The sequence below is a fragment of the Cygnus olor genome, chromosome 1 (assembly GCF_009769625.2).
Source record: "Cygnus olor isolate bCygOlo1 chromosome 1, bCygOlo1.pri.v2, whole genome shotgun sequence".
Classification (NCBI taxonomy): domain Eukaryota; kingdom Metazoa; phylum Chordata; class Aves; order Anseriformes; family Anatidae; genus Cygnus; species Cygnus olor.
In genome coordinates, this window is record NC_049169.1 from 209012010 (window position 1) to 209034081 (window position 22072).

The window sequence follows — 22072 nt, forward strand, 5'->3', positions numbered from 1 at the left end:
TAAAATGTCCTTAGAGAATGAGATGCTCAGTATTGAACAAATCACAGCAGGAGTTGCAATGTTTGATTGTTGGCATACTGTCAAAGCTTTCCTGACCTTGTGAGGAGAGAATAGATCCTGGTACCTGAAGTTAAGATTTTAACTCTATCCTCACTCATTTTTGTCAGCACTGCTCCTCTGCTGCTAAGCAATGATCATTAAATTTACCAGATTTATTGGACTTAACATTTCTGTATGGTTGTCAGGCACAGCACGTCTGTCAGCCATGCAGTCTATGTAAAACTTATAGGCAACTCCTTTTGTATTAACAGCCACCCAGCTTTCCTGGTCAGCTTACAGCCTGTTATGAATCAAAGATCTCTTGAACTTGGGGTTTTAAGAGACCTAGAGTAATCATCCAGTCCATATCATGTCCCCACTATAAGACCAAAAGTCATCTCTGATAGAAAAACATAAAACCTTATCTTCCGTTGCAGAAACTCTGCACTTTCCCCAAAGCATCTGTTTCAGAACTTTTTCCTAGTGTCAAGCCAGCATCTCTACAGAGCTCATGACTTTTGTCCTTTCTGTAAGGGAGGAGAACAAATTATTACCTTCCTGGTGGTGTTTGACATCCTCTTCAGGTTTGCACAGGTGAAGAGGACAGGACTAGAGATATGATCAGATAACTGCAGATCTTCACAGATGACTGGATCACCAGATGTTACACCTATGTGTCTACAGTTTGTTTGAAGTTGGCTTAACTAATGAATAGCTTGCAGACAAATAATTAGCACTGTTGTAATGAACCCATGCAAGAAGGTAAACTGAGGTTGCAGATATATAACTGACAGTTTTCCAACACAATATTCACTTAAAGTAGGATATCTGGAAGTAATGAAGTAGATCATTAACCCAGTAAGAGACAAAGTCCACTTATATGTATTGGCATATCTGCAAGGTAGCTTTTAGGTTAGATTTGTTTATATTCACCTCAATTTTGCTAAGATTTGAACTTGGCTCAGAGCTTGGCACTATGCTTAAAAATACTGGTATAGCCCCAGGTTAAACGAAAAAAATATCCTCCCAGCTCACCTGGATACTTTGGACGTGACCCTGTCTCTGCCTACATCACCCTCAAATACTGCTTTTGTTTCACAAGACTAAGCAAGTCCTCAGCCTTCCAAAAGGACCTGCATGCAAATATTTATGCATCTTAAGGGAACTGATCACTTTAATCACTCACTGCTGGGTCTTAAGAGACTGCAGTCATCACAGAGAAGAAGCTGCTGCCTGGGAATAGACAGGAATAGCAACGGTTTGTAAACAAATGTACTCCTCTTTCCTACTGCTTGGGTTATCTCTGTCTTGGTGTTAAGCAATGCAGAACAGCTTTTTGAGAGAGTGTTCCACAAAGAGGGAAGATTTTAACTTTGCATGGGCAAATACCCCACTGTGAGGACTAATTGTTCTAGTACACACAGCAGTGCATGTGTCCTTCAGGTGTATCTTGGTGGTGTAAAACTATCTGGGTTTGAATATAGCATCACTGCATACTTTTGGGGGCACAAGATGGCAGCATGGATTCTTAGAGCTCTATTTTGACGCCACCTATCATCAGAGGATCCTGAGGCATTCATGAATCATACAATCACAGAATCATTAAATGGTTTGGGTTGGATGGGACCTTACAGACCACCCAGCCTCCCCCTGCCATGGGCAGGGCCCCCTGCCCCCAGCCCAGGTTGCCCCCCGCCCCCCCAACCTGGCCTTGGGCTAATTTCTAATATAAATCTACCCTCTTTTAGCTTAAAGTCATTCCCCCTTGTCCTATCACTACACTCCCTGACAAAGAGTGATGTACTAGCAAGCAGAGTAATAAATCAACTTTACACATTAGAGGGGAGTTGCAGTGAAAGTGGCACAATCTGTGTATGTTTTGCAATGTCTAATGAACTTTTCTATTATTTTTTGAAAAGAAAGATGCTTAGGTATAGTTTTCAAAGGATACCTCTTGATATCAACCTCCCCACTTTCAACAGCACTACCCCGTCCATGTTTTCCTTGACTGGCATCCCTGGGCTGGAAGATATGTACCCTTGAATTTCCATCCCAATCAGCACAGTGTTCACCATATCCCTCCTTGATAAAGATGGAGCTGTATCTTCACAAGCCCATGTTTTATCTCTTCTCCATGTTAGCCTTCATTAACTTGGTGTTGTTCTTGACCACTGTGCTCAAAATGCGGAGCTGCTTCTGTTTCAACACCAAGGACATCACCCTCAGTATCTGCCTTATCAGACTGCTGGCTCTAGTCAGGGCAGCTGGGATCATGTTGCCTCTGCTTTTCTCCTACACCACCTGCCATACTGCCTCACTCATGCCATCTCCCACAGCTACTGTGAACACACAGTGGTGGTGAAGCTGGCCTGTGCTAATACTGGATTCAATAACATCTATGGCAACATCATGGCTCCCTTTACCATGGGGCTGGATCTGCTGTCCATCAGGCTCTCCTACATCAGGATCCTGAGGACTGTGTTGGGCCTGGCATGCAGGGAAGAGAGACTGAATGCATTTGGGACCTGCATCTCCCACATCAGTGCCATCCTGGTCTTTGACACCCCCCACGGCTCTCTTGTGGGTAATTCACAGGTTTGGTTGTCATGTTGTCCCTCACATGCACATCCTGATGACCAGCTCTATTGTGTATGATGTCTAAACAAAGCAGATCTGTGACTGGGTGCTCATTGCATTTTTTTCAGAAGAGATTCTAAATTTCAGGTGTCATGTGGTGTCAGTCCAAATTCAGCCAGGGCTTCATACTGGTCAGATCCCCAGAATGATTTGGGGCTCTCAAAAAGTTCCTCCAGATACTTCTTTCCTGAACAGACCCCAGTATCCCTCCAGTGCTGTAGTGTATTGGGTTTACATGACAAGGGGTTGGTAGCAGGTGGGCTGCAGGGGTGGTCTCTGTGAGAAGAGCCCAGAAACTGCCCCATGTCAGATCAGAGCCAGCTCCATCTGGCTCCAAAAGGACCTGCTGCTGGCCAGAGCCGAGCCATGAGTGATGCTGGTTGGGCCTCTAGGAGAGCAGATTGAAGAAAGGAGGAGAAAAAAAAAACAAAAACAAAAAAACAAACAAACCAAAAAACTGCTGTGCTACAGCAGCTGGGAAAGAGGAGTGAGAAATGAGAGAGAAGCAGCCATGCAGCCCCCAAGGTGAGTGCAGCAGGAGGGCACGAGGTGCTCCATGAACCAGAGCAGCAGTTCCCCTGCGGTCTGTGGGGAGGCCCCTGGTGGAGCAGGTTGTCCCCCTGCACCCATGGGTCCCACATGGAGCAGATCTCCACGCTGCAGCCCGTGGAGGAGCCCCTGGTGGAGCAGGTGGATGTGGCCTGGAGGAGGCTGCGGCCCATGGAGAGCCCCCGCAGGAGCAGGCCCCGGGCCGGAGCTGCAGCCCGTGGAGAGGAGCCCACGCAGGAGCAGGGGTCTGGGGGGAGCTGCCGCCCGTGGGGGACCCGTGCTGGAGCAGTTTGCTCCTGGGGGATGGATGGACCCCGTGGTAGGGAGCCGTGTGGGAGCAGTTCTTGAGGAGCTGCTGCCTGTGGGCAGCCCCCGCAGGCTCAGTTCGGGAAGGACGGCTCCTGTGGGAGGGACCCCATGGGAAGCAGGTGGAGATGAAATGTTATGGACTGACCACAGCCCCCATTCCCCATTCCCCTGCTCCACTTGCAGGGAGGAAGTGGAAGAGGGTAGATAGAGGGAAGATGTTTGTGGTTTGCTTTTAGTTTCTCACTGCTCTAGCTTGTTAGTAATAGGTAATAAATTATATTAATCTTCCTATGCTGAGTCTGTTTTGCCTGTGACGATAACTTGAGTGATCTCCCTGTTCTTATCTCAACCCTTTAGCTCTTTCCATCGTATTTTCTCCCTTTTTTGATTTGAGGAGGGGGAGTGAGATAGCAGCTGTGGTGGAGTTCAGCTGCACAGCAGGGTAAAACCACCACATATGGACACACACATCCTCCTGAGGCATGGATAAGGTTCCTAAGGTATCCGTTGTTACTTGCTTCACTCTGGTTTTAGCGGAGTGTGAATGCTGACACATCCTTGGATGATGCAGCATGGGGCAGATGACCCATCTGCACTGTGCTGATCTGCATAAGCTGGACTTGGGTCTGCCTCAACCATTTCATCATGGACAACACTGTCAAGGCTCAGGCTTTGGATCCCAAAGCAGAGAGGTAAAAGGCAGACAGCATTGTGCTGTTCAAAAAGGTTAGTGAAAACTGTCCTTTCAGCAACCACACAGCTCAGGAAACACCATTGTGGACCATGTACAACGTATTCACAGAAACTTGTATAGATTTCCATGCAACTGCACATGAAAATTGAAGCCCCTGATGGGCCACAGGAATTAACTCTGCAGCAAGTACATGATGCACTTCAAAGGGCTCCTGTCTCTTCTCCTGAATGTTTCCAAGTTCATGACTTAAGAAGAGCGAGATGCTTGTACATATGTCCTGAAAGCAGTAGCAATTCAGCTGATAGATGTCTACAGCAAGAAGTGAAGCCTACTTGGCAAACTGAGCGGAGTGCTAAACCCAGAGGTCAGCCTATGCAGAGCTGGAAAATTTTCAGAGCGTTCAGCTTTGACGTCATGGTGCTGATAGCAAACTGGATGTAAATAACATTTTTGTTTGAGCTCCACTGGCTGCTCTTCTTCTCTTTTTGTGTGCTGAGGAAATGAGCTGATGGCCTGCAGGTCCTATCCAAAGAGCTATTGATGCTGCTGGACAATTTAACTAAAGAAGGGGGGAAAGGGGGCTGAAACGGCTTGTGTTGTCAGGCAGCTGGGAGAGGAGTGAGGTTTGAGGTGCTGACACTTGCTGCCGGGAGAGGGTGAGAAAAATCTCAAATAATTTTCTTCAGACAGGATCTTCTGTGAAGCTATTTTATTCGCGATTGCAATGGTGGGCATCCTGTCAATTAGGAGCGCACTTTAGTAAACAAATCATAACCTTTTATTCCCTATTACCTGATGCCTGATCACCTCCCCTGTTTCCTCATTGGCTGAGTACTACAGGTTCACAAGCTACTTGACGCTCCTCTATACCATGTATGTACAATTTTTCTTTTTTTCAACCCTTTAATTTCTCCTTTCTTACGTTTTCAGAACTTGTGATCTTTGTTTTACTGTTCCCACACTGCTCATCCTGTTTTTCTCAAGCTTCTACCTTATTTTGGAAGAGTGAAGCCTTCTACCGTCCACTTATCTACTTAGCATTTCTCCTTATGACTACACAACTACCTTGGAATACAGAAAAGTAATTCTCTACTGCAAAAATCACAACTTAGTTTCTCACAAGGGGGTGGGTGGTGGGTGATGCCCATTCCTCGACACATGGCGCTGGCACAGTGCGGACCAGATGGGAGCCCCGTGCCTGCTCCCAGCCTCTCGGACTCTTTACTCAAAGCCTTACCAATACTCTCCATGCTTCAGAGTATATTCTGTGCAGCAAGCTCGTGTGCAAAGACCTACATGTTTCCTCTTACTCCCCTGCTCTGATGGGAAGACCGTGATGGTCTTTTGGGCCCTCTGTGTTTTCTGAGGAGGCTTTGTCCCTACTCAAGGGGACCATGCTCATGTGCCAGCTCTTTGCTGCAGTGGACTTTTAGCTCTTTGGTTCCTCTTAACTACCTCTGTTTAAGTATGGGATGGGTTGTGGTCTGAGGTTTTGGACCACATGGATTTTTGTTAATACACTCAGCTGCATATCATCTGTTTTTTTTTAGCTGTATTTTTTCCTTGTGATTCTCCTCAAATGACCTACACATGGGCTGTTGCCTGAGTTATTTATTGATGTGCTAGGCTGCCATAGATCTGATTCATAGGTCAGAGCTGCAAGTACAGCACAAACACTCCCCCTGCCTCAAATTTCTATTGAATTAATGTATCTACTTCCTTTATTTTCCCCAAGTCTTAGAATAAGAAATGTGTTTTGTTGCATAGCTGGCACATTTATAAATCTGGGCTATTAAAACAGGAGATCCCTGTTCTCAGTGTCAAATGAATTTATGTGGCATGAGAACAAAGCCTGGCCTATTCTACTAGTACACCTGTAACTGTTGCATCCCTGAATCCGTTTGCAGTCGGAGCTGAGGAGGTAACAAATCCCCACACCCACCAAGGTCATGTTGTACATGGTGGCTAATCTCCTGCTGCCATGAGGGTAACATGGAGTCTCTGCTTCCCCCAGGCTGTGCTCAGGAGTTCTCCCTCCAGCCCAGGTGCCACAGACAAGAAGAAGGAAAGAACAGCAATCTTTCATGCTAGTGGGAAGCTGTCAATTTAGTTGAGCAGGGAACTGAGCAGAGGCCTGTGCTGTTGGACGTACTGATCAGAGATTCAGGAAAGGATGTGAATGGAGATGTTACAAAGCTTTTTTTATGATACCACTATACCCAGAATAACAGTGACAAGGGATTACTGGAGAACTTTGCAATGTTGAGTGACAAAGTGATAACTGGACAGTAAAATTCAGTATAAATTCATTAAAACAGAGGCCCTCTGGCAAAACACAGCCTTAAATTGACATAAGCAATGTCATGGTATGAGCTGTCCATTCCCACTCAAAAATAGACATCCCAGAGTTATATCTGGTGAGTCCTTGAAAACATCAGGGTGGCACCCACTTACTCCTTCTCGCCAGACTTCTCTCCTCCCCTTGTTATCACCACAGCTTGCACTCAATCCCCTCAGCAAGGCAATGAGTCGTGCAGGTCAGGGTCAGTACAACGTGGTTTCTCTTTGCTATTCCTTCCTTCTGACTCTTTTCCTCTGGTCCAGAGTGGGCTGATCCTTTCTGAAGTGTACCTGCTCCAACGTGCTTACCCGCAGGCTGCAGTCCCTTCAGGGGAATACCTGCTTCACCATGGGCTTACCTGCAGCCTGTGGTTCCTTTGGGGAAGCACCTGCTCTGACATGGTTTATTCACAGCTTGCAGTCCCCTCAGGGCACACCTGCTCTGGTGTGGCTCCTCCACAGGCCACAGCCCCTTCTACTACCATGGAGCATCTCCTTTTTCTCTCACCCGGGTGTTCTCCTTGCTGTTCCTCACTCTTTTTGTTCTCACCTACCTGTCTCCAACGTTTTCTGCTCTTTCTTAAATATGTTTTCACAGAGGTGTGACAAACTCCTCCAATGGGCTCAGCTTTGGTGCAGGATGGGTCTGTTACTGTCTTGCCGGACCCACCTGTGTCCAGCACAGGGAAGTCCCTGACATTCTGCTCACAGAGGCCGCCCCTGCAGCCCCTTCCACCTCCCCTCTACTGAAACCTTACCACCTATACCCAGTACACCTCCCTGCAGTTATCTTGAGCTGGTATTTACAAATATTGTTTGTGCTGTGTGGGTAAAAAAAAGGAGACACAATGACAAAATAGTATTAGATGAAAGTGTTTTGTAACATCTGTCTCTTCTGGTGCTGTTCTAAGATGCACTGGGATGTACTGCAAGGAAAGGAACAAGTTCCAGCTAAATGTTACCTCCTGAAGGACTCCGACTATAGCCATAAAGCCATCCACCTGATGGGCTGCATAGCCTTTTACTACAGTACTAGCACTTATTGCACAAAGTATATTTGTTCTACAATTCCCAATCATAAATTATTATTTGTGTTATGATAGTGACTGAGAGCCAGCCAAGGGCTAAGGCAGCATGCTGCTTAGTAAAAAAGAGAAGCACATTCATCCCCAAAGCTACCAACTTAAATCGAGAAAGATCAACAGCTGGGTGAAGTTCAATGGGCAGTTCTGTCATTGGAAATATTCATTAAAATTAGGAACCTCCTCTTTATCTGTTTGGTCCTCCCCCAACAGATGATGGGGCACCAGGATGTACATGTTCCCCATGGTGACAGAGGCCAGTGGAGCCAGGTCCCCCCCAGGCTTGTGCACCACAGACAGCCCAATCAGCAGCACATAGAAGGCCAGGACCACACAGATGTGGGTAACGTAGGTGCTGGACACCTTGAGCCTCTCCTTCCATGGTGACAACCACAAGACAGACTTGAGGATCAGGAGTTAGGAGAGGCAGATGAGGACGGCGTCCACCCCGTGACCAGCAGGAAGGCGGTGAGACCAGTTACAGTCCTTTGCATCATTGCCCTGCAACGAGGGGGTAGTTCATCCAGACTTCCTGCAATAATCCTGTTTTTGACCAAAGGCCAAACATCACAAACCTGCTCTAATGCACAAGTTATGTATGCAAATCACACAATGCAGGCTGTGCTCTGAAGCCCTGAAGAGGTTATGGCTCCATCATCTGTCCCTGGGGGTGTTCAAGGAAAGGTTGCATGTGGTGCTTAGGGACATGGTTTAGTGAGTGACATTGGTGGTAGGGGGATGGTTGGACCAGATGATCTTGGGGGTCTTTTCCAACCTTAATGATGCTATGATTTACACAGTGCATCAGCTGCCAGCTTCTCTTGCCGGTGAGGATCCCCCTCTAGCCACCCCCTGCCCCCCTGTGCCTCTGATTTAGCTGCCATCATGCCCTGCCCCCGCTGCAGAGCATCCTGCACATTCGCCTCCCCCTGGTGTCCCAGCTTGGCTGGGTTTGTGGCCCAGGGTAAGGACAAGCCCCCGTGGAAGTGCTCTGTCATTACCAGTGCACATCACAGTGGGAATACAGTAAGGGGCTGAAGCTAACGTAGAGTGAGTAAACAAACAAACAAACAAACAAATAAATAAATAAACCTGCTTCCCAATTTTTGCTGCTTTGTCTCTTTGCAGTATTTTAAGTATCCAGCCCAGGATACTTCAGTATCCAGGACTTTCAGGCAACTTTCCCTCCTGAGACAATAAGGACAGAAACACCAGTCCTGCCACTGTCACCCCTCAAGTAGTTAAAACTGGTTTGTACTGCAGGAGGCTCTGTTTTCACAGAATCACAGAATTGAAGGGGTTGGAAGGGACCTCGAAAGATCATCGGGTCCAACCCCCCTGCCAAAGCAGGTTCCTTAGAACAGGCTGCCCAGGTAGGCGTCCAGATGGGCCTTGAATATCTCCAGAGAAGGAGACTCCACAACCTCCCTGGGCAGCCTGTCCCAGTGCTCCGTCACCCGCACCGTGAAGAAGATCTTTCTCATGTTGGTGCGGAACTTCCTGTGCTCTATCTTGTGGCCATTACCTCTTGTCCTATCCCCACAAACCACTGAAAAGAGGTTGGCCAAATAAAAGAGGTTGGCCAAATAAAAGATGTTGGCCAAATGTTTTTTTTTTTTTTGCCACTTTGTTTTGCCACAAAGCCACCTACAACCATCAGCAAGAGCATAGACATCTCCATGAGAAATGGTGAGCAGATGAAGAAGATATGAGGGAAACAAGAACTGCAACTGATTTCCCTGCATTTAAACCAGAATATGCCCAGCACAGAGTCAGAGTCATGGACGAATGGCCAAGAAATAGCATTGGGCTTTAGTCCTGTCAGGTTGCATAAAGGATGAGGAGGTGTTGCCAAGAGTCACAGTGAAACAGATGGAGCAGAGGTGAGAAATACCAACTCTGGGAAACCTGTCAGGGGGAAAAATGCAACCCCGAAGCTGATGTTCTTGAATGCTGACATGAGCTCCATGCAGATTTGCTTGAGCTCCTAAGCCCTAAAGCAAAGAAAGGTATTTATCAAATATGCTATTACAACTGGCAACAAGAATTTCTAGGCTCCGGTGAAGCACAGAGAAGCATCACAATCCTGCTCTGAATTCCTGTGTTCAGACCCTGGTGGGCTCAGATGCGGCCCTACCTCACTGAATAAAGTGGAAATATTTGCACTGACTTTTGCAAGAGAGAAAAAAGACCCCTGTATTTCAAAATCCCAGTACAACCCTTGAGAAACTTAGGTTGCTACCACTTGCAATAGTATTCACAGACTCATACTCCACTGTGCTGGGCACTGAACAGCTTCCACTGCTGAAAACATCTGCACTTCTGAAGGGCTCCTGATATGGTCTATCACAGATACAAACAGATGGTGTTTGTGGAGGAAGGAAGTGGCAATAAATAACTTTGTCCCATTGCAAGCAAAAGTTATCTTACACAGAACAGAAGTCTCAGGAAAGGATAAGGACCATAAATTTAAGTTCCATGGGGCTATGTAGGTAAGGATAAAAAATTGCCTTGCCAAGTCCAAAGTGAGCACGTTCCTGATTAGTCTAAATTTTGGAATTTTTCTGTTCATCGTACAGCTTCTGCATTTGGACATCTCCCACCCCCATGCTCTACAGCCAGGGCACAAGTGTGTTATGCCACCAACAAGAATATCTTTAACAGAAAATATATTCACAAAATGCTGTCTGGGAATAGCTTCTTTCCTCTCTGCTGCAGGCCCTTCCTCATGAGCAAAGTGGTCAGAGCCCTTCTCATACTATTTTGCATCATTTGAGCTGCAGAAAATGTTGGAGAGCCTGCTCTAACCCCCAGAAAACACCAGGAACTTCTGCTCAGCTTCAACTTTGCTCGCTGTGAGCTGAGCTACATCATGTCTGAAAGGTGACACAACCCCTGAGGCATGACCATGACCGTGCTCATCTGACATCTACGGCTTGTTAAGCTGCAGCAACTCAATGCCTGAGCTCAGGCTCCTGCTGTTCAGAGACACTTCAGGGCAAGTCTGGGACAAAACCTGACAATGACAAGTAAAGTGCTGCAGACAGCCAAGGGAATCACAGATAAAAACAGATTTCAGGAGCAGACAGAGGTCACGTGCTGGTGCTGGAGGAAATCCTGGATAAAAACCCAAAACCCAACAGCTTCTCAAGGCACTGATAGACCTGCACTGCCCAGGGTCAGTTCTGGCCACAGAATGGTGTCTTGGTGTATTCGGTTTACATGGCAAGGTTTTGGTAGCAGGGATGCTGAGTCTATTGTCGTTTACCCATGATAATAACTGGTGAGCGATCTCCCTGTTCTTATCTCAGCCCTTTAGCCCTTTCCATCGCATCTTCTCCCGTTTTTGATTTGAGGAATGGAAGTGAGGTAGTGGCCGTGGTGGAGTTCAGCTGCCCAGCTGGGTAAAACCCCCACGCCTGGCTAGTCTCAGTGCTGCAGACATGGCACATGCCTCAGGCTGGCCTCTTTTATAGGACACCCCTGCCTGTCCCCCAGCGCACTGCACCAAGCTGGAATAACTCTGCTGCTGCAGGTGATTTTATTTGTGCGCACAGCTCCGCAGTGTGACACAAGTCGCTGTGCTCACCCCACCAAAATATTCACCTCCTGGACCGGCTTCTCAAATCCTGGGAGCGAGAAGCAGCTGAGCTGCCCAGCTCAAATGGCCAGGATCAGTGGCACAAGGTCCAGCTGGAGGCCGGTCACCAGTAGTCTGCAGAAGATATGTTACTGGGGATGTGGTTGATCATGCCCATTAATACTCCTCCATCCTCCTGCTATTCTCGTTTCTGGAGAGGGCTACTCTGCTTTAGGCAGCCCTCAGAACTCCCTCTTCCAGGATTATCCCAATCTCCTTTTGAACTCATTTAAGTAATTTGGATCTACAGCAACCTTCAGGAAGGAGTTCCTCTGACCCACCAGACACTGTGCAGAGGCCTTGTTTGGTGTGAGCCTCCCTATCAGCATCTGTGATCTCAGACCCTAAAGGGTCACAGTAGCAGCAGTGGGTAGGAGGACTGGAAGGAATGAGACAGCGGCTGATAGAAAGGGTTGGAAATATGAGAAATAATTATTCTTTGTGCTTCTAAAAAGGCTAGAGACTGTACAGCTGTAGGACAAGAAATTCTGTGGTAGCTAGTGCCATAGTTAGGGTTGTATGTGCAATAGTCCAGGGTAGGATGGGAAGGAAACGTTCTACCTTGGTAAATTAGACGATGCATAAGCAGGGCCTTGGCAGCTGGGGCCTGGCCCAGCCAACTATCATGATGCATGGTACTGTCACCATCATGCCAGTATGTTAAACCTGGGAAACCATGGAAAGTGGTTAGAGGAGTTCCTGGTGAAGGGAGGATGGTTTCTACACCCTCCTGGGCAGGAGGAGGACATAATTCCTCTCTTCCGAGCCACCTCATTAAACAAGCACTCATAAAGAAGTGTACAGAGCCTGGGAGCAAGGACCCCTCCCACTGCTGCGCTATTTCCTCTCACCCCCATCTATCTGGGTTTGAGGTAGAGATGTGAGAAGGTGGCCAGGTCCTGATGTTCACGCTGAGATGTGCTCAGCACCATCAGGCACTCATGGATGCAGAGGTTTGTCTATTTATCCTTTAGTTGTTCTCACGGAGGAAGGTGGAAGGCAGCAGCTGTGTCACGGTGAGGCACCAGCCCTGGTTTGTCGTGGCCACATCCCAGTGGGCAGCCACCAGCTCCTGGCAGCAGTGTGGTTATGTCACAACTGTGTCACTGTGGGCAGGACTGGTGACACGCAGCCTGGGACGGTTATAAAAAGGGCGATGCTGGCCCAAGCTGGCAGTCAGAAAGGTGGGTAAACGAGGGCTGGGTTTGAGCAGGGAGGGAGCAGCAGACCTTGGTGGCGGACGGTGGCTGCCCCTTCCTCCCTTGGTTCTTCTCCTCTGCCTTGTAGCGAGACACCTGGACAGGGACACTGCAGGACCATGGGATGCTCCTGCCCTCACCCTGCTCCACCTCTTCACCAGAGAAGTGCTCTACAGAACTGGTAAGACATTGCCAAGCTGTTCCCCATCGCAGTCCTATGGGACACCGGCAGCTCCCCACAGTTCCTCACCCCTCTTCCCTGCTTAGCTGAGCCCTGGTGATGCAGTGGCAGTGTGAGTGGGGTGGTGACAGGCACTAAAGGGACTGCACCAGCCCGTGCCAGCAGGGGAGCAGCCCAGTCAGAGAAGAGCAGGAGGAGGAACCAGGGAAGGCGGCTGCTCCTTGTTGCTTCCTCTGTGCATTACAGATGGACGCCCAGACATGGATGGGACCAGACCACCGAGCACCCCCATCCTCTGTCCCAGACAGCTGTCACTCTACAGGACAGATAAGAGCCAGGGGAGGGGGCTCCATGCTTCCCCGGTGGCCCCACATGAGCTGGCACTGTCCCCAGTGATGCCGTGACTGTGTCACAGCCGTCGGAACGCCAAGGGTCTGGGGGACATGGGGGGGCCCTGGGTGGACAGCTGCATGACGCTGCTCCAGTGGTCAATTCCCCCTGTCCTTGGCAGTCACAACTTGTACGGACACAACACCACACCACAGCCCTGCCAGTCTGCTGGAGTGTCGGAATTTGTGCAGCTGGCCTCAGGAGGAAGCCTGAGTGCACAGCCCCGGTCTGCACCGCATCGTGCTTCTGCAGGATCCACATAGCCACGGACAAAGGGAGCTCCGCACCACTCACCATCTCTGTGTGAAACCTATCAGAGAAGCTAAAAAATAAAAAAAGTTTCTTAGTTTCTGATTATGCATGCATTGTCTGGCTTTTTTGGCTACTGCTTTCTGTCTTTCTAGGTAACCTTTTGCGGATTTTGCTTATTGTCTTTATTTTCTTACTACATCTGTCTAAATGTGCTATAACACACCTATAAAAATACATGCATAATGTGAGTCTGTATAAATGAGTGAGCTGCACAGAGCCCAAGGCTGAGCACTGAAGGGCTCCCCTAGGGCCAGCTGCGTGGGCCAGCAGAGAAGCCACCTCCTTTACATTGCCCCAGCTGTTGATTTCCCCGTTGGCAGCAGGATTTCTTGCTGGCAGCACTGGAGAAAACTATGTAAAGATCTGTAGCTTTTATAAACTCCTGCTGGATCAAAAGCATCAGCCCTGACTTCAGGCTGCTCTCCCACCCGTGGGATGGTACCCACCCAGCAAACTCACTGCCAGCAGCCCGGGCTTTCCCACACACGTACACCCCAGAGCAAGGCTTGTCGGGCCCCAGCCCCACGTCATGCTGCCAGACTGCAAGGAGGCAATGTCCCCTCTGAGCCTAGAGCTGCAGCACACCTGCAGGAAGTAGGGCTTTCCTTTCCTGTTTTAGTAAGTCTTGATCTAGTAAAGGCAGGGAGCTATGCATACCTCGGATGAGGATGGGGAAGATGAAGATGTTACTTCCTCTGTCCCCAGACCATTTGGGCTCCTTCCAGGATCTCCAGAGCTCATGGCCTGGCTGCAAGCAGCCCAGCAGCCAGCCCTGGTGTCTCAGGGTGCGGTGCCATGCTGTGCACGGCTACTTTCTGTAGGCTTCTGAGGGGCAATGCTGGTTCCTGAAACACAAGCAAGATCTTCAGGGTTTTAAAGGCAGGATTTCTCTCCCTGTGGTCACATTCATTCCCCTTTAACTTCTTTCTGTGAAGACTGCGTTGCACAGAGAAATTTTGAGGTGTGCACTGAAAGAGAAGCTATTGGGGAAGGGCAGGGAACATTTTACTTTTGGAAGCATGAGTTTGTGCCTCATGCTGTGGTCTGCCACCCTTGAGCTGGTGCTGCTTTGCTGTTCTTGGGGCACAGAAATGTGCAGATGTCAGAGTGGGAAAAGAGCCCCGGGGGCTTCTGGGCTCTGCTGCAGCATGTGGTAGGTAGGTGGAAGCTCTGGGCTTGGGTGAGGAACTTTGTGATGGAGCTGAATCACACTGATGCTGTTCTTCATGTGCCGATGTGTGAAATAATGAGCTCTGTGCTAAAGCCATAAGGAGATTCAGGATGGTTGGCATGTTTTTGGACAGGCTGTGGTCTCCCTGAGAGGTGCTGGCTCCCCCTCTGTGGGTGCTGTCCTTGCTTGGGTGCTTCATCCAGGGCAAAATATGGGCTGGCACTTTAGCATAGTTCTGCAAGAAGATGTTGCTAAGAGAAAGATCATGCTTCCTCCCACCCAGGCTCTCCTCCTGCCACACCACGTGCCTGTTACAGAAACTTGGCTGTGTACTGCCACTTTTGGGTTTGGGCCCAGCTGGCAAGGAGCCAACAGGCTTGTTCAATTTGGAGATCTGGGCTCAGCACAGCAGGTCAGACACCTCCAATTTGTGGCAGCTCCATGCACATTGGTGAAGCTCAGCTCTGAGCCCTGCAGAACAGGGTGAGGTATAAGCCTGATGTTCTCTGCCTTGGAGGGTTGCCCAGGGTTAGTTACAGTCTGGCTCCATCTGCTAGAAACCAGCCATTAGATCGTGACAAAGAAGATGTAAAAATATTTTATTGCTATGAAGCACATCTCTGCCCTTACCAACAGCTTGGATAGGCTACTGTAAAATTGGCAGCCACAAATAATGCCATACATACGAGGATTATCTGATCTCTCAGTCTTTTTAGAGGATTGTTTTCTCTGAGGCTGGGAATAATCCTCCCAAAAGCGCAGTCCTGCAACTGTTTACCCAGCGCATGGCAATGCTGCCTGCCAGCCTTGGCCAGGAAGGGACGAAACGCTGTGTTCCCCGCTGACACGGCAGCAGCAGGGCTGTTAATGGCAGACTTTGTCAAGGAGATGTTCGTTCTGGGTTGTTGCTTGAGACCTGAAGCTGGTGCTTGGTTTTGCTTGTCACTCCTCTGCCAGCAGTAGCAGGTTGTCCTTCCTCAGTGAACCATCAGGGTGGAAGGGTGTGCAGGTACACCTGTCTCCAAAGAAAACAATTATGAACCAAATATTTAAAATCATGCAGCTGCCCTGGAAATGGGGAACAGGTTAGGAAGAACTTCATGCTTTGCGATGCTTTTCATGTGCTTTCTCTATTCAGGGCATTTCAGGATCCTCATATTTGAGTCTCTCTACAATGAAGACAAATAAAAGGACTTGTTTAATTGTCAACACTGAGGCAGAAAGGGATTGAAGGGAACCATCAGTTACAGCAGCTAATTGACAAAATCATGAGTTGGCCAGAGGGAACGTGTGTTCTGCTGGACCATTGAACAGCTCCATCATTTACCAGTGTGGAACAAAACTGATGCTCAAGCCCCAAATATTCAGGTGGGAGTGTTGTAAATGACTGTTAAAAATGACTGCTTTTCACACTGGCTGTGCCAGCGTGAGTGATGAGGACTTTCTTTAAGTGGCTGCACTTGTGTGATTATACATGTGACTGCCCAACCCTCCTCCCTTCCCTTAACTTTTGAACCATCGGCCAGATCTTTCCAGACCGGGCTGGAGGACAGGGGGTTGAGCCACTTCATTTCTAAAGGCTTCACGAGAGTCAGCAGCCAGGGAAAGTCAGGCTTCCTCTTTGGTTTCCTTAATGGAAGGAACAGCTAACAAAACGTGGTCCATTGGAGGTCAGAGGGGCTGGGCTGATGAGGCAAGTGGCAGGGGGTGACATCCCTGGGCCATTTGCTGCCGTTGGTTTGCTGGTCAACCCAGGTTGCTGGCAGCAGCTGGGGAGGGGTCAGCCCCAGCCAGAATTAAATGTGCCTTTATCTTCTCACATGCAGGTTTCACCTGGTGTGGCGCAGTGGGCTGTCGCGGGGGAGCGATGCATGGGACTGCTGAGGACTGATATGCTCACTGATGAGCATGGACCACCGGGGGCTTCCACCAGGCACTGTCCCTGAGGGTCCCACAGACACAGCTGTGCCCTGCTCTCCACCACGAGCTGAGCTCCTGCTCCTGCTGGGACACTGGGACATCGCCGCCTCTTGCAGCAAATGATGAGCAGGAGGTTGAGTCAGCCAGGGCAGCAGGAGGTCTCATCGCCCCTGGTCCGGGATTGCTCAAAGGAGATGAAGACGCTCATGTGGACGCAGTAGGGCATCCCAAATGCACAGAATGTGCTTGAAGTGATTTTTGCTAATGGGGGCACCGGTCACTGCGGAATGCACCAAGATGAAAATTTAGAGGAACACATTATTGTTCCTCAACGTGCTGGTAGATGGCTGTGTGCCGCCTACCAGCACATCTATGGAAAAACGGGGCGTCCATTCCCATCCCTTTCACATCACCTTGGCTCCCATTTTTCTAAAATGCCTAGCTTCTATCCTGTCTCACAACCAGCAGACGAGCCTCAGAAAGCTTTGCTTTTTGCTACCCCTCCCTGTGCCTGAAGACACAGATTTTCTCAAGGCAACCCAGCTGGTGCAATTTCTGCCCACAGAAGAGGGACTGAAGCTATTCTATAAGGAGGAATATTTCAGAAATATATTTCAGAAAGTTTTCAGTGGACAAATACCCCTGGAAAACTGCTCATGCATGCACACACCTGAAGACAGTACAATTTTGCCTTCAACATGCCTTTTTTACACTTCCTTTTCCTATACAAAGTGTGATACTTTTCCCAATTCAGAACCCCAGTTCTGATCCACACCAAGTGTCACCCTCTGGACCCGGTGCCCTTCCCTCCCCTTCACGGGGAGATTTGTCCATCATTTTGCCTAGATAGTGCTGTGGTGCTGACAGCCCCTGAAGGCAAGGAAACCAGCTGGGAGTGCGTGATGGGACCCAAGGGGTTTGGTCTGTCTGGGCTCAGTACTCCTCACCTGCCTAAATGCCTGCCTGCAGCTGCTGCGTCTGCTCCTGGTGCCCATCCCACGTCCTCTGCCGTGCCTGGGGTAAGTGCGGGTGGGCTGCCTGCAGGGGAGTGGAACAGAGGTATTCCTCCCATGCAGGGGCAATGGGTTTGAGGGCTTGAGTCAAAGCAAGAAGTTACACAAGTCTCTGCTGGAAACAACAAGCCAGCGTATTAGAGAAGTTCAAAGACTTTGCTTTACTTGCTAAGCAATTGCTTTACTAAGAATTAGTCTTTTTCCTACGTATTCAGATGGGCTTGGTCTGAAAACCAACTCTAAAAATTGACTTTGGTGAACAACTATAAATTTCCCTAATTTTCTCAGGTGTTATGTGAATAGGACAGATAAGTTTATTTCTACAATGACTTTGCTCCCACTGGGGCCAAGAAAGGGCTTCAGCTCCATGGCTTTAGGTCCTTTATGCTCTCAGCTGCCCTTTTCATCATCCCAGTTCTCCCTCTCCCACACTGGTCGGTTCGGTTTCTGTCAGCTTTTTTCCTTCCTTCTGTGGGCAGTCAGCACTAACGTCCGTCCCTGTGTCTTCCCCTTAGCCAGGGAAGCGGGTGGTTGAACAGCTTCTCTGGGGCTGCCCTTGTGCTGCTGGATGCCATCAGCACTGTGGTGTGCAGAGCTGTTTGCAGGCACAGCTGCTGTCCTGTGCAGGCCTTCAGGCCTGACCCTTTGTCCATGTGAAATCTTGATTTATTTTTTTCTAATAGTAGATGAAGTCTCAGAGTGTGCTGGTGTGTGTGCAGACAAATTCTGGAATAAATAGTAATCATCAGCTCCTCCGTTACACAAAATGTATTTATTTCCAGCTGAATAGAGGTGCGTGCATGAGGCTGTGCTGTTGTGACCGCTGGCCGCTCAGCTGGTGCTTTTAAGATGCACTAAATTTAACTACATTTGCTGAGAAGCCTGCTTGGAATTTTTCTCTGGAAATTTCCCCCACCTGGCCTTGCTTCGTGCTGCTGAGCATGACCCATGCCCCAGGCCATGAAGCTGCCCCAGAACGCAGGCTGCCTGGAGTGCTAAATGGGGACGCAGTGTTTGCTGTCTGGTTTTGCACTGTTTGCCATTGGGTTTTCTAATGGCCTCAGGCAGATGAAACACCACTTCGGGTTCTCGGTCATAGCTGAGCCTCTGAATCTCTTCCTTTCCATTTAACCTTTTTGTCAGCTGTAAAGCACAAATCCATTTTCCTTCCATCAGGGTTAGTTTGGTTAATTGACCTGCAGGTTTAGCTGATAAAGCTCCCTAAAACATCATACATTTTGCCGTGCTTAAACAAAAAGGGAAGAAATCAATACAGAGTCAATTATAATGGGGCTACTTCTCGTCTCAGAGTGAGATGTTATCTCTGGTGGCCTGGCTGCATTTGGTCCAGCACAAACATTGGCTGCAGAGCCCTGCCCCAGCTGCCCCAGCCACCCTGCTCTCACCCTGCCTGTGCTGCTGGGCAGCGTCTGGGCACCTCTCAAAGGGCTGAGCACCAAATCTCCCCAAACCCAAGGCACTTAAAGGATGGGGGCTACAACTGGGGTGATGGTGGTGTAGGGGGGTATGACACACAGTAAATGCTGCTCTGCTCTCTCATCACTTGCTGCTGTACACAACCCAGACACCAGTCCTGTGGCTGACCCACTGTGGCCTTGGTTGATGTGATGGATATGCATGAGGGCAACTGTGCAGATGTTTCTTGGCTCTCAGGAGCCTGTCCCCACCACGTTGTTATAGCTGGGGTGTGTGGGCTGTCCCATAGCAGGGCTGTCATTCCAGGATGATCTGTTATTTCAGACCCCTGGACCCTCGGTGCATGAGATGTCGGCTTCCAATAGGACTGGGTCCAGTCCCCTGACCTTCATCCTCACTGGGATTCCTGGTCTGCCGATGAGCAGCTACTGGATGGCATTGCCTCTCTGCTGTCTGTATCTCCTCATGCTCCTGGGGAACTGCACCTTGCTCTGGATGATAAAGATCGACCACAGCCTCCATACACCCATGTACTATTTCCTCTCCATGCTGGCCATGGCAGACCTGGGCTTATCTCTCACCACCCTGCCCACCATGTTGGCTGTTTTCTGGTTTAAGTCCACCTCCTTCCATTTTGAGGCATGCATTGTCCAGATGTACTTCATCCACTCCTTCTCTGAAATCGAGTCTGGGGTCCTGGTGGCCATGGCCTTCGACCGCTTCATTGCTATTTGCTACCCTTTGCGCTATGCCTCTGTCCTGACGAGCACCCTGATAATGAAGGCAGGAGCAGCGATCTTCATGCGGGGCATCTGTGTGGTGCTCCCTGTTGCTGTCCTCATAAAGAAGATGCCGTTTTGCAGGTCCCGTGTCCTGTCTCACTCCTTCTGCCTGCACCAGGACCTGCTGAGGCTGGTTTGCGGGGATGTCAGGGTCAACAGCTTGTATGGGCTGACCATGGTGATACTCACCAAGGGCCTGGACTCCCTGACTATCCTCCTGTCTTACATGATGATCACCAGGGCCATCTTGAGCATCATCTCCCAGGAAGCACGAGCCAAAGCCTTTAGCACGTGCATCTCCCACCTCTGCGCCATCCTGATCTTCTACATCCCACTCATTGGCCTGTCCATCATGCACAGGTTTGGGAAGCACCTGCCCCCCCTCACTCACAAACTCATGGCCGATGCCTATCTCCTGGTGCCGCCGGTCCTGAACCCGCTCGTGTACAGCTGGAAAACCAAGCAGATCCGCAGGAGGATCCTCATCCTCCTCTGTCAGAGAAGGAGCCAGCAGCATGTCTAGCCCTGGAGAGACAACGTGCCAAGGTCAGTCTCCTTCTCCCTTTCCTCTCTAGGTAGGTTGCTCACAGGCAATACCCTGTCTCGGAGAAAAGTCATTCACGTTGCGTCGCTTCCCAGGAGAAACCAGTCACCCCTTCTGCAGTACAGCTCTTTTCCTTCCCATGGAGGGATGGATTATGGCAATTCACTTTATTCCACCTCCCGTTTCGGGATGTTCCACTTCTCAGCAACTCTGCAAGAGGGCAGAGCTGGCACAGACATGTGATGAGTCTGTCCCTGTTCCTGCAGGCAGGGAGAGAGGACTGCTGAGAGCAGGCTCTGGTCCAGGGACTCACTGCTAATGGCAGCTTTGGTCCCTGAAGAAATACAGTGTTACCACTTGTGCTTTTAATTACAAATGTCCCTACATCCTTTGACTGTATTAAACTCTCAGTTCCCAGGGTTGTGTGATCACATGCGACTCCTCAGCTTTTGCTATACAAATAATGTGATTCACATCTTCACAGTTATGAAGTTTTAACTCCAACTGCTGCCTGTACATCTGCTAGTGAGGGAATTAACAGGAGACAGAGCCTTCAGCTCTGGGAAGGTGGCCATGAGCATCCACCAAGTTTTACCTTTCCTTTTTTCACTTTGGTGCATCCCATTACGCCACATTCACATGCAGCTTCTCTCCTCTTGCAGTCAGCAGTTCCAGCACAGCATGCAGCAGGGCTACGATACTGCAAAATGGCCCAGGCTAGCTGCAGCTCTGATGGCCAGGATTCAGGTGTCAAAAGAAGATCAAGCCTTCACAATCAGTGTTCCCAAAGGGCTGACTGGCATCACCCAGACAAAACTATGAGCTGTAGACAGCTTGTTTCCACGTTCCTGCTGAAATTGGCAAGCTGCTTTGATCTGCCAGCAAGATGTTGGAAGCTGGGGACCTAACCATGGAGACCTGTACTCTCAGCAGTGTTACACTGTGCAAACATCACATGCAAGTTGTTGTGTGGACACTAGAACAAGCACTTTAACATGTGTTTGGGTGTTTTGCTGATTGTAGTGAGTGAGTCAGACTGGGGATGCTGTGGGGAAGAGCAAACGCTGCTGTACTCAGCTTGTGGATGGTACAGAGCAGTTCCTGGAGGTGCAGAATAATTGCCTGGGCTGCTTTGAGGTTTATGCATCTGATGTTTGTCAGCTGTTAACAAATCTGGTGGCTGTTGTGAACCTTTTGCCCCACAGAGAAAATCCACAACCGGGCTAAACTAAGAGCACCTCATTTGTTTCAGCCAAGCCATGCTGATTGACACTGGGGCTCTGAGTCACGCAGCCCAAAGCAGTGCCTGCCTCTCCTTCCAAGGACAGGCGTGATACAGCAATTTGTCTGTCCTGTGTTAAATGGGACTTCCCAGCCCTCCTGGAGATGGCCTTTTACTCATGAACAGAGTGCAGCTAACGCACTGCAGTTCTGAAAGGTCTGTGTGCTGAGTACTGGGATTTGTAGTAATATTAGTTTGTATTTATTCTATGTTTGTATTTATTCAAAAATCATCTCACTCACTTTCCGGAGTATCTTGGCCAGGTACCCTGAGCCTACCCTGAGGCTTGCATTAGCAAAACATGCAGCTCCCCTAAACCCGCCTGTTCTCCAGCTGGCTGTGAGTCACAGCGATTTGCTGGCTTCATTTAATAATTGACAGGACCACGCGTCTTCCCAGCGTTCGGTGTTTGCTTTTCTATGTTTGACTTTCCATTAATGGCGCCAAAAGTAATAATGTACATTCCAATTTTTCTACAAGTGCTTTCCACCTGTCGATTCCTTTCTCTTATCTGCATTTGCTCAGCCCTGTACTTACATATTTGTGAATAT

General features: G+C 49.1%; 1 protein-coding gene across 1 annotated transcript; it reads left to right on the forward strand.

Annotated features, from left to right (window-relative positions):
* Nucleotides 1-19261: 19261 nt before the first annotated feature.
* On the forward strand, nucleotides 19262-20429 carry LOC121060494 (olfactory receptor 51H1-like). Its single transcript, XM_040538387.1, has one exon. The coding sequence runs from the start codon at nucleotides 19262-19264 to the stop codon at nucleotides 20216-20218; it is 957 nt and encodes a 318-aa protein (XP_040394321.1). The 3' UTR covers nucleotides 20219-20429.
* The last annotated feature ends 1643 nt before the right edge of the window (nucleotides 20430-22072 follow it).

What these genes read in the sequence shown, in the direction of transcription:
- LOC121060494 (XM_040538387.1), top strand. Translation starts at nt 19,262, where the DNA reads ATGTCGGCTTCCAATAGGACTGGGTCCAGTCCCCTGACCTTCATCCTC.